Below are 12,932 nucleotides of genomic sequence, written 5' to 3' on the forward strand. Positions count from 1 at the left end.
CTGGCCCATATATTTTAGAGACTAAACAAATGTAAGCCAGGTTTAATAAATCACTGAGAAAAGCTACATTTATATGATGTTCTCAAAATGACTAAATTGCATGGATGGAGAAAAATCAACTGTTGCCAGAGGTTAGGGCTGGAGGGAAGCTTGGGACTGCACTGGGGCAGATGGGGAGTTTCCTTGTGGTAATGGCATGCCCCTGTATATTCTTCATGGCCCTGGGTACCAAAATGTATCTGATAAAATCTCACTGTGCAGTCAGTTTCTTTCTCCCCCGAAAAAGTGAGTGCATTTAAAAACTAGTGAAATCAGAACATGGTCTGTAGTTTAGTTAATAGTATTATATCAGTGCCCATTTTTTGGTTTTGAAAATGGACCATAGCTATGTAAGGTGGTGCCACCTTACATGAATGTGTAGGAAAGCTGGGCAAAGGAAACATAGGAACAGTCTCTATTGTTTTTCAGCTTCTGGTGAGTAGCCTGCTTGAAAATGGAACAGAAAAGAGATAAGGTGGGTTTTTGCAATCACGGAGTTTATATTCCTTGTGAAGAAAAATTAGTAATTAGTAATTATGTAGTCAGTTGTTTCGTCTAATTATACTTGGTGTTTGAAGGAAAAATTTAATGTGCTACTAGAGCATGTGCAAAGAAAAGGGGCCAGCTAGGGCCACACAGGGGAGGTTTCCTGGAGGGTACCACATTGAACTCTCACCTGTATGGTCAAGGTGAGCAGGTGAGTTGGGGGAGACATTGTAGGCAACACATGTGGAGCCTAGAGGGTAAAGAGACCCTCAAGTGGCTTGGATGAGCTAGCAGGTCCTTGTGACAAGAAGATTGTAGAGAGGAAGTCAGCTGCACAATGAAAGTAACAGTTAATGGGGCTTAGATTTTGCAAAAAGAAAAAAATTCAAGACATTGTAAGCTGCAGTTATATACAAAGAAATGGGTACTTGGAAACTTGTGATGAGTTTGAGCTCAGAGTTACATATAGTCTAGGGAAGGAACAGGAAACAGAATTTGGGGCCATATTACAAAGGGATTTTGATTTTATCCTGCAAATAAAGAGCAGCCATTGGAGGTTTTTAGCTGAAAAGTTCTTCAAAGTTAATTCTGAAGCCAAGATAAACCTTAGACAAAGTTAAAAGAAAACTGAAGCCAGTGAGCCTAGCCAAGAGGCTGCTGCAGTAGTCCAGGGTAGGGACAGTATAGCCTGGAATGGGAGTAGAGGAAGTGGATGCTGGGCACAGAGAATCACAGAGGAGCCATTATGAAAGGAGACTCAACAGGCAGTGGGACCTCGGACCCCTCCTAGTAATATATTCTTCTGAGGTACTCAAAAAGGTGCACTAAGGCATGCACCTAACACACCCATAACAGCATTATTAGAAATTTTAAAAATTGGAAAGAATGCACACACCATGAATGAGTGAGTGAGTGCTTAAGTAAGTTATGGTGCACAATCATATAGTGGAGTTCTATGGAGCACCTAAGAAAAATAGAATATCTCTATAAATATTTTAGAGTCAAAGTAATTGCAGAAGAATGGGTGTAGTATGACCCAATTTCATACAATAATGTGTGGAACACATTTTACATGCATAGAAAGATATAACCCTCCTTTTTGACAATGATTATCTCTGCAGGCTTGGATTGTAAATTATTTTTATTTTTGGATTTCTTTTACAAGGAATTTTTATTCTTCATGGTTATTTATTGCAAATGTTTTCATGCTTAAAAACATCTGTCTGTTGCACTTCCACATGAACAGCATTGTCTTAGACTGGTATCTCTGTGAACAGGCTCTGAGATGGTGTATCAGTCTGGATTTTGTTACTATAAACTGAGGCAGGCTCCTTTATAAAGAAAAAAATGTTTATTCTGGCCCATAATTATGGAGGTATAAGGTCCAAGGGCTTTATCTGGTTATGGCTTACTCACTGTGAGAGTCACGAGGTAGCATAAAGTGTCACATGGCAAAAGACAGAGAGTGTGTGTTTATGTGTGTCTATGTTCTCCTCTTATAAAGCCCCCAGGACTTGGTTGTGGGGGCTCCACCCTAGTGACTTTATCTAAACCTAACTACTCCTCAGAGGTACCACCTCTAAACATCATAATTGGTTCCAGCTTCTTAATTCTATGAACATAAAATTTATGGATGAAATTCTTGTGTGAATTTGGGTGATGAGAGGGACAAACCATATTCAAACCAGAGCAGATGTAGAATCATGCAGAAGGACGGAACACTAGATGAACCTGTTAGGAAGTAAGGAAGACATCACTGGGCAAGTGTGGAGGCTGATCCACACTGCAGTGGTCACACAGGTATTCTGAGGGCTCTAGAGCTGGGCTGGCCCTTCAGAGTTGTCCTCAATTGAGGCAACAAGGCTGGGTCTTTGTATCCTTGCATCAGTCCTTAGATTTGGACTGCCCTGGAGGAGGGAACGTGACCTTGGACAAAGCAGTTCCCAGTGAGGCTTGTAGCAGAACTGCCAGCAATTTATAATCCGAATGGTGAGGGACGGGTCCATCAGCCCCCGAAGGAGGTCCCAGAGAGGTACTGCAGGATCCACTAAAGGAACTTGACGTTGGAATAAAATTTATTTTCAACTTTATAGACCTTGCTTAGTTACCACTTTTAGCTTTCATTAATATGAAGATAAAGGAGGAAAACTGATTTTCTCAATGCAGGAAAAAAAAAATCTATGAAATCAAAAGTTTTTTTAAGCAAAATTAAAATATCTTAGTAATCAGGAATAGAAAACAATTTCTTAAACCTGACCTAGAGTGCTTTTTCCAGACTTTTCTTTCACTGAAGATACAGCCCCTCTGTTGGTCAGACCCCCCAAGTTTGTACCACTCCACCACGTTTTATGACTGCTCTTTATTTGCAGGATAAAAATCAAAATCCCTTTGTAATATGGCCCCAAATTCTGTTTCCTGTTCTTCCCTAGACTATGTGTAACCAGGCCTTCTGGTCTACCTCTTTCCACAGAATACTGGTTCTGGTACTGGCATTTGCCTCCCAGGCAGTCCCGTCCCAGATCCCGTGTTTTCTACTGTTCTGTTTCCCCCCAATTTTTTTTTTTTTTTTGGCTCTTAATGATGTGCCTTCCTTTCTTGTGTGTTCAGCAGTACATTTGAAAGTGTATGTGTGGTAATTTATTTAGCACCTAGTGTTTCGCAGCAGGATGGGTTTTCAGTGTATGCAGTCCACAGTCCTGCAGAAAACTCAACCCCAACTGTCTTCACCAGAGGTCACTTTTCTTTTCCTGCTTCTAATATGACTTTCGGTTTTACCTTTTATATTTTATTTCTTTATTAAATCCTTTCCACTCACTTTTGCTGGCTTCTTGAAAGCGCTGTCTTCTCTTTGGGTTTATTTTTTCTTCTTTGACCTCTTTTCTTCGATGGAGAATTATTTGATCATAAATTGTACTTATATTGGAGTTATTTTTTTGTTTGTATTGTTCGTTTGCCTTTTTTGTCACATTTTTCTTTAGGTCTGTGTGTGGGGAGTGTCTCTGGTACTGTTTCTTTTCCTGTGATTGCTCATCCCTCAGTGGGTTTGTTCTTCTTGCTCTAGTGCTTTGTGAAAGGACAGAAGTGGAGACACCTCTGGAACTGAGCGAGGGCAGCTTAATTTCCATCTATTTCCCACCAGCATCCTGCTGTGGAGATGGCTCTTTTCTGCACTCAGCTCATTCCTCTCTCCCTGACTTATGTTGTTATGGTCCTTTTGTATGAATGACGTGTGCTTGGTTTCGTCAGGTGCTTGGTTTCACAGGGATGTGTGTTTAGGTTTGTTTGCACTGATCTGTTTTTGTTCACCTTACCATACCACCCTTGCTCTCACAGAGATTACACGTTGGCCCGTTTCCACACCTTTAAGCTATACAGGAATCAGAGCACCTCCTAGTCTTCCTGCATGTCAAGCCATCATGTTCCCAGCAAGGGTCACTGAATGTCCCCAGGGAGTGCCACCTTTAAGAGCTCTCTGTTCTGCTCACTCAGCCAGGGAGCAGTAGGATCTTGTTTCTTCCTCAGAGAGTCTTCCCCAGTCCTTTGTCAATTTTCTGAGCCCTTGGCAGGCAGCCTTTCTAAAGAGTGATGTTTGGATTATGAGTATTTCTCACATTCATCATTTATATTTCTGTTTCTTATTCATTCTCCTTATTCTTTTTTTTTTTTTTTGTCTTCCAGCTTGATCTGGAAGTCCAGGGTATTACTGCAGGATGACAGAAGACTTTCACTGGGGAAGAGGGAGTATCTGATAGAGATCTGAGAAAGACTGAAGTGTGAAAGTGGCCAGGAAAGGAGGCTTTCTCTTCCTTACACACTGGGGGACAACATGAAGGAGAAATTCTAGGTCAATAGAAGAAAATTGAAGGAGTAACGAGACACTTGCTCCTGTGGGAGATGGGGAGTCTGGCCCACAAGGGGAGCAGCAATGCCTCTATTCATTTATCCTACAAATTTGTATCACATACATGCTGTGTGCCAGGCAGTTGGGAATATGCAACTAACAAGATGCATGAGTCCCTGTTCTCTGACAATTCACTTCTCCTAGAGGAGCCAGACAATGAGCAATTGCACAATAATAATAACAGAAATATCCTCTTTTCTATCAAGGTCTATGATAGGAAATAGCAACACAGTCAAGTGATCTATGAGGGCTCTCCTGCAGAGGTGCTGTTGAAGATAGATCCAGAGGAACAGAGAATCCTGCCACTTGAAAATGGGGGAATAGCACTCCTGGCATAGGCAGTAGGAAAGGCTATGGCCTTGAAGCAGGAAAGAGCTTAGTAATTTTTAGGAACAGTCAAATTGCCAGTTGGAGTTTAGGGAGCACAAGCTGAGGTTGGAGAGGAAAGCAGGAACCAAACCATATGGGCCCTTGTAGGAGTTGGGTTTTTATTCTCACATGACTTAGTCAGTGGAGATAATTAAGGACCTAACTGTAGATAAATATGGATAAATTATAGCTCTACCAAAAAGGTGGTAACTGAAAGTTGGTGGGGAAAAAAAGGAATAACATCAACATGTGTTTAGAAACTCTTTTCATGGAGATGCTGGTTTTAAGGTAATTTGGGCAAAATGCATAGCATAAAAAATATAACAGAGTCATAATTATAAGGAGTGGAATTCCACATCACATTTCTAGAAAGCAGTTCTAGAATCTTGCTGTACTCTGGAACAAAAATCACTGACATTTTAGAGAGTCCTGTGCTTTACTCTGCATTTCTAAATTTGAGAGTGTTGTTGAGGGAGAGAAGCCAGGAGGAGACAATGTAGGGACTCAAAATCTCCCCAATATGAAGTTGACAGGATAAGGGTCACAGCAAAGTGAGACATTCACTGTGCATAAAGGCCATCAGAACAGTGCAGGTCACACAAACACAGCATTCCCATGCTTGTGCTACCTGTTTGGAAAGAGGAGTCGCGATTGGAGGCATCTCTAAAGATGGCCTCAGAGCCACAGCACACATGTGGAAAGAACAAACATGAGAAAGAAGCCCAGAAACAAGGTGACATCCCTCCACCCCAAATTTGAATGTTTTTCCTATGAGCATTTGATTATTTGAGTGTCAAAATAGAAAAAGGGAAAGGAATTTCATAGAATCATATCTGAATGCTGAAGCTGAAGTTTTTAAAGACATATTTATTTTTCTTCCCTCTCCTTCTCTCTTTGGATGTCTGACATCATGCAACTTGGCCCTTATAAATGAGTATTTCTCTACAACATCCTTTGCATTTTAATTGGCTTTTCTAAATTAAAGAAAAAAAAACATAATCAGGAATGTTTCTTAGAAGTGAGCTAAAGCTGAAGTTTAGGTTTCTGTCAGCTATCATATGAGAAACTGCTTTTAAAAAGACGCAAACTGTGTGTCCAGAGTCTTTGTTGTTTGGCATTAGTTTCCAATCATTCTAGGGGTGTGGATGGGGCATTGATGTTAGCTGTCCCTCAAGTACTTTTTCTTGAAATCTGAAGGACTGGAAAGGAACTATGTTCCTTCTGTTCTTCGTTCAAATACAGTATTCTGGTCCTGGAAGCCAAGAAAGCAGCAGGTGCGCCATGGGGCATAGCTGGCCATTCATCCTGGCCAGAGAAGCAACTTCTTTACAGTGTCAGAACGTTCCAGTATCACTTAGCCTGTCCACGTGAAACTATTTCTGTTTCATATCCATGCCCTGGTAGTAGAGTTCAAACTTATTTTGGGTTTGCTGATGACCATACTTTTAAGAGGATATCAGCATAGGAAGCCAAGAAACTACCATCTGTTCTGTGTTTATATGTAAAAAAAAATTGTTTATGAGACCTAACTCAGTTAGCTGTGCCTCCTGTCCTTCTAGTCTCATCCCCAGAAAGGTGACTCACATTTCCTTGGAAATCACTTCACTTTGAATAACCTTTATAATTCCTTCATGATACAGGTTGAAGTATTGGCTGAAATTCCAGGGTTGAGCAGTGACCCCATGGTGCTTTAGGGATGCCATGAATGGCCACTGGAGGTGAACAGAAAGTAGCTCCCAACACTGTTGTGCTGGTAATGAACACCTGATTCTCCAGGGGAAGCATACCTGATTGATAGCATTTTCCAATTTCCACAGTGAAATATGAAGAACAACTTTATAGATTCAAACACTTAGATGAGAGCTGGAGATTCAACCCAGTATTTGAGAAACACAGTTATTTTCCTTAGCATGCACAAGGCCCTGGGTCCTTCCCCAGCACCAAAACCAAAAATAAAACAAAAATAGAAAAAAGAAAACTTTGATAAAATGGAGGAATTCCACAAAAGATGAAAATTACTAAAATCAATTAAGAACAATTAAAAAGCTTCAATAGTCCTATTTCATTAAAGAAAATTACTTCATAATTAAATTTGCCTATAAGAAAAGTTGTGAGAGATTTACTAGAGATGTCTATCACTTGGATAAGAAAAAAAAATACTGGTTTTGCAAAAGTCCTTCAGAAAAGAGAGAAAACACTTTCAGCTTGCTTTTTGAGGTTAGCAATTTCCTGTTACCAAAATCAGATGAAGACATCATGAGAAAAGAAAATTATAGATCAGTATACTTCATGAATAGAGGATAAAAAATATCCTTAACAAAATAGCAAATCAAATCCAGCAGCATACATACATAAATTGTAATACGTGATGATTGAGGATGAAAGGTTTTCTTAACTTGCAGAATAAGTTGATATGATTCTTCATATTAACAGAGTTAGGAAGAAAAATTATATGATCATCTCAAGGTAGGCAATAAAACCATCTGAAAAAATATAGTACTTATGATAAGTGTGTGTGTGTGTGTGTCTGTGTATTTGTGTGTATAGATGTATCTCCCAAGTAAATTGACAACAGAAGAGGTCTTCTCAACTTGATAAGAGGTACCAAAGAAGACTATGCAACTAATACCAAACTTCAATGTTGAAAGACTGAATAGTTTCCCTACACTAGGGAAGAAGGCAAGGATGCTCATTCTAGATCACTCTATCCAACATTGTGTCAAAGATCTTAGGTAGCACAATTAAAAGGGAAAGAAAGTAAAAGACATACAAATTGTAAGAAATGAAGGAAAACTGTTCTTATTTGCTTATTATGTATAAATGAAAATCCAAAATAGCTACTAGAACTACCAAGTGAATTTAGCCAAAGTAAAGAAACAATGACAATATTCAAAAACATGCTGTATTTTTATAGACTAGCAACAAAGAATGTCAAAAATGTAATATATTGTACAATAACCTCACAAAACATAAAATACTTAAGGATGGATTCCACAAAATATGTGAATATCTGTACACTGAAAACTACAAACATTGCTGAGAGAAATTAAAAGGAGGCCTCAGTAAATGGAGAAGTAAATTGTGTGCATGGGTTGGAAGACTCCATGTGAAGACGTCAGTTCTCAAATAGTCAAAGTGAGAATTCTAGCAGGATATTTGTAGAAACTAACAAGCTGAGATTCTGAAAGTTAAATGGAACTTTGGAACTGCAAAGGACTTAAAACAGTCAAAACAATTGTGGAAAGAAGAACAATCCTGTGTGATCAGGATTGTAACATGGCTCCAGGATTCTGCCCTGCTCTGCTGCAAGGGCAGTATAATCTCCTGGCTTTGTGTGGAGGAGGGGACTGAACAGGATGGAATTTTGTTCTCATGAGTGGGTGATGTTATATAGCAGAGGTGAAGGTATTTCCACCAATGGCTCTGCAGGACTGCATGGCTTCATGGTTATGTGTGAATACCCGGATTAAACATGAAGCTTTGGTGCTTAGCCTACAGAAACAGACATGTCTTAACCCCCTTTCAGATCAAGGTAAATACACATTTATTACAAAGTCCACCCTGGATTCATAACCAGAGGAGGAGGCATCGTGAGTCATACTTGTGTGTGTTTGGGGAGGGAATTCTAGAGTCATGGTTACCTGGGTGTGGCCTAGAAGGGAGGAATGTAGTCTCTGGGTAGAGAGGACTCCAGACCTGGGATCTCCTCATTCCATGGGAAGGCAGGAGGCACAAGGTTGCTGGAAGGGCCTCACTAAGCAAGATATTCTCAAACTTTTATGTGCACATGGATGACCTCAGGATCTTATTAAAATTTAGGATTAGAACCTAACAGAGTGAGAAATGGTCTTCTGCATATAGGAACTAACTCTCAGGTGACATGGGTGCTGTTGATCCATACTGTGAAGAGCCAGGCTATAAAGCCTGGGTCCTAGTCTGAGGGTAGAATCGCTATGGAACCTAGTAAAACACCCTGGCATTAAGGCATGAAATCAGCCCTGATGGATTGATTTTACTCAGATTTGCCAAATCTATACAACAAGAAGAGAGTAAAAATAGGAAGGACTATCATTAGTTGAATGTCCACTGTGTTTCAATAGAAGGTGATTGATGTATGTCATTGGCAACTTCTCCTTCCTAAGTAACAGCTTAGAAACACTGCTCAGTCACTGAAAGATGTTCTTTCTGATTTTATAGCATCCTCATTTCAGACCTTCTGTCTATGAGAGTTACCCAGTTCACAGCACTGGGAAATTCCCAGGATCCTCTTTCTAAATCCACTTTTAAAATATCTTGATAGCTCTGGGCAGTATGCTGTTGGTTCCTCTACAAAACCATCCCATTAACCTCAGTTGTAGTATCCTGATCCTTGACAGTCTTTCTTTAAATATCTTACTGGCTTCCTAGCACATTATCCACAGTAGAGCTCCAGATCATTTTCAGTCTGTGCTCAGCATATTTCCAACTGGCAGCAAAAGTGCTTCATCTCACTTTAAAGAGGAAAGAGTACTTGGTCCTAATCCCTTTCTTCTGGGTATTGCTTGTGGGTAATTCCCTAACTTTCTCTCTCCTTTGACTCTTATCTTAGCCAACTCTCCTGTTTTTTAAAATTGTGCCTAATTTACTTTATCCCCTGCTAAAGGCCTCTTTCCCCTTGCCTACTGTGACTGGGATCCCTGACTCCACTGACTCTGCCTGCCCCTACACCACCTTGATCTCTGTTAATCCAGACTTCACCAAAGTATTTAGACCACCAACTGCAAGGTCATTCAAAGAAAAAAAAATTTACATGTTTTACAATTAATTGTCACATGCCTCTGTGTGTGTGTACGTGTGTGTGTGTGTAGTTCCTTAATAAATCCTTTCTTCACAAAATAGAAATAAACTTAGTGCACAGTAGATTCTGTCTACATTAGCACCCAAATTGGCGGGATTAAAATCATTGAAGTTATAGTGAGGTTCCATTCCATTTATGATATGTGAATCCTTACACACAAACAAATGTTACTAAAGTGAAAAGAGAAACCTTAATTTCTCTATTTGTTGAAAGGAAAAAATACAATAATTTGTGTTCCAGCCCGCTATAAGGAGATTATGCTGAGAGGTAATGTGATAAACACTTGAAGTAACTATCAAATATGTGCCTTACGAATGCAGTCAGCATGGATATTCAGTATATATGAAATCTGAAGTAAATAATTCTAAATTATGGATAATTCAAAACTATTCATTGTACTTGAAAAGTTACGGTAGTTAGCATTAAGCAAACAATAGATTTTTTTCTTTTTAAAAAAATCTTGTGCATTTATAAACTACAGTGAATAAAAGCAAGATAGGGATCCAATCTGGTATTAAAGCAATGTAATTAATATACAGTTGCCTGTTTTTAAAAACATTTTTAATTTCTTTTAATTAGTTATACATGATAGTAGAATGCATTTATGCATTTTGATATATATTATACCCCCTAGATGGAGTATAATTTCTCCTTTTTCTGATTGTACATGTTGTAGAAACACATTGGTCAAGCAGTCACACACACACACACACACCCAAAGTAATAATGTCTGTTTTATTCTACTATTCTTCGTTTCCCACTTCCCCTCCCCCCTTCTCTCCCCTCTATCTAATCTAAGGTAACTCTGTTCTTCCCTAGTGCATTCACATAGTCAAAAAAATATTCTGCCTTTGGTTTTGTGGGATTGGCTTATTTCGCTTAGCATGATATTCTCCAACTCCATCAATTTAGTGACAAATGCCATAATTTCATTCTTCTTTATAGCTGAGTAATATTCCACTGAATATATATATACCATATTCTCTTTATCCATTCATCTATTGAAGGACACTTAGGTTGGTACTATTGCCTATTGAATTAATGTTCATCCATTATATTTTATAAAATAATGAATGTTCCACTTAAATGTGAAAGGTGATTTTTTTGTGTGTCCTGGCTAAGACTACCCATATCATAACTCACAGTGGGAAAACTTTGGGACTCTTCTAGTGCTAGTCTGAGCATCAGGTGTAACAAAGTGTTTTATTAAAAATGGTACTGTAATATTTATTGTTTGTATTAATAAAATGTGAGAGCATTAATAACTAGAAAATGAAATAAAAACTTTTGTTTAATATTCATGCTGCATTATTTTCATTTTGTAGTATCTTTTTTATTTTGAGAACATTATATAAACACTGTGATGCTTCTAGACCGTCTCCCTTTTCCTATTTTTTAGTCTATTTTTTGACATTTACAAAAGCATGTACTTTTTCTTTTAAATTCTATGCTGAAGGTTAAGACCGTGGGCCACTTATTTCTTTATTTTATCTGAATTTTTTTTTCTCACTATTAGTTCAAAGAATAGTAAAAACATAAATCTAGTATTCTACTCTCTTTCAATGATTATGTTGCTAATGGGCCAAAACAAACTTCTGAAACGCAGATGAACTTCTTAGTTATTCCAAGAGAACCCGGAATCTTCCTTTTACCCTTCACATACCCTGCTTTTCAGCACAGCTGAAGCCCTTGCTGAGGCTGTATAAATTAATACATTTGCTGGAAATGTGACTTTGGGACATTTTATAAGCAGCGGTTTCAGTGCTGTTAGTGGTGGAATGGAAATTTGAGAAGGTGAAGATTAATTTAAAGCACATGATGGGTTCAAGGAAAAGGGACGAGGCTACAGCTTCTTGAATGTGTGCTAGCTCTGTAAAGTGGGGAATGGGATCCGAGAAAACCACCAGTGAACTTTTAAACCCTCTTGAGAGGAATCATACCAGCTCAGTTAGCCCTGAAATGGTGCTGCTCCTGACCACAGGCCTCTTTCCTCTCCCTCTTGCTCTGCCTGAGAGAACACAGTTGGGAGTCCTAAGAGAGAGGAGGCACCCCAACTGTCACCACTAACTGACCCATGTTTACAGCCATGAGCTGGTTTATTCTCTGACTTTTAGCATCAGTTTCAAATTCTGTTGGGTTCTTTTAACAACAGATAATCAACAGATTGTATGTTGTAGACAGTTAATGAACTCAAAATAAAAGATTTCTTTTCCTTTTCCAGTTCGTCGTATCGGTGTTCTGGACCATCTATGCCTGTGACAGAGAGATGATATACCCGAAGTTGCTTGATAATTTTATCCCAGGGTGGTTGAATCACGGAATGGTGAGTAGATTAAGACAATTGGCTTCCTTTGACCGAACAGAATCTATTCTAGAACTATATTCTATCTTAGACTTTCCAAGGCATTGACCTAAATATCCATCAGATTTCAGAAAATAATAATGAGAGATTATCATTAGAGAAGAATACCACATGTAAATTTAAAAATGTTCTATAATGGAGTTGAGTCATTGTCTAGACTATGTAGTAGATTGATTTCCACCTACACAATCGTCAGTCCTCTGCTCCAACTCCACCTCACAACCCAGGGATTGTGCTGGAAGCAACTGTTGTGCATGGACAGTTGCCCCCAGAAGAACAGCAAGACTGTTATTTCCCTGGGAGAATCGTTGTCGGCCCCTGGAGGTGTCCAGGCAGGAGCTTGTTTGCTTCGTCAAGTCCTGCCCTTCCTGGCGTGTTGGCCCTGGGCTGTTTCTTTGTGTGCATCTTTCTGATGCTCTAGCTGTGGTGTTTCACTGGTTTCCAGTAGATTACTTTGAAATGTTTGCACACCACTTTACAAAATTTGAGGACATATTTTCTGCAGAGATATTTTGTGTCATCTTCCTTTTCTGCTTCTGGAATGGAGTACTGTTGGGTTATTAGCTATGAAACATGTATTTTAGTTACAGCAATTTTTTAGAATAGGTCCCAGGGAGTTCCTCTTGAAAAGGGCAACCCATCACAGAAATTACAGGGGAATGAAGAGCTAGAAATCATGAGTCCTAGATCTAAAATAACTGTTTCCCTTCTGCCTCCAATTTCAGTACTTTTTAAGAAAAGTGGTGTGTACTGACAAACACTAGCGTACTGATGGCCCTGGAGCCAACCTTTCTTAGGCCAGCCCATCGAAAGTGGCACATGTCAGGGAACTGAAATTTTCTTTGTGATCAATTGGAGCCACACTGTTGACAGATTACCTTGGTATCTGAGCTAATTTCAAACAACATAAGCTGCTCTTATGGGTTCAAGTTAACCAC

At 39.1% G+C, this 12,932-nt stretch overlaps 1 protein-coding gene across 6 annotated transcripts in view; it reads left to right on the forward strand.

Moving 5' to 3' along the window:
• Aig1 (androgen induced 1) overlaps window positions 1–12,932 on the forward strand; it is a 242,959-nt gene that overhangs the window by 72,915 nt on the left and 157,112 nt on the right. For all 6 annotated transcript variants that reach the window (XM_046450581.2, XM_046450582.2, XM_046450586.2 and 3 more), the window contains exon 3: window positions 11,854–11,955. In XM_046450581.2, coding sequence (XP_046306537.1) covers window positions 11,854–11,955 — 102 coding nt within the window. The remainder of the gene's footprint in view (window positions 1–11,853; window positions 11,956–12,932) is intronic.

Source organism: Marmota monax, unplaced genomic scaffold, assembly GCF_021218885.2.
Source record: "Marmota monax isolate L192 unplaced genomic scaffold, Marmota_monax_Labrador192_F-V1.1 WCK01_AAM20220418_F8-fsc00030, whole genome shotgun sequence".
NCBI classification, from domain to species: domain Eukaryota; kingdom Metazoa; phylum Chordata; class Mammalia; order Rodentia; family Sciuridae; genus Marmota; species Marmota monax.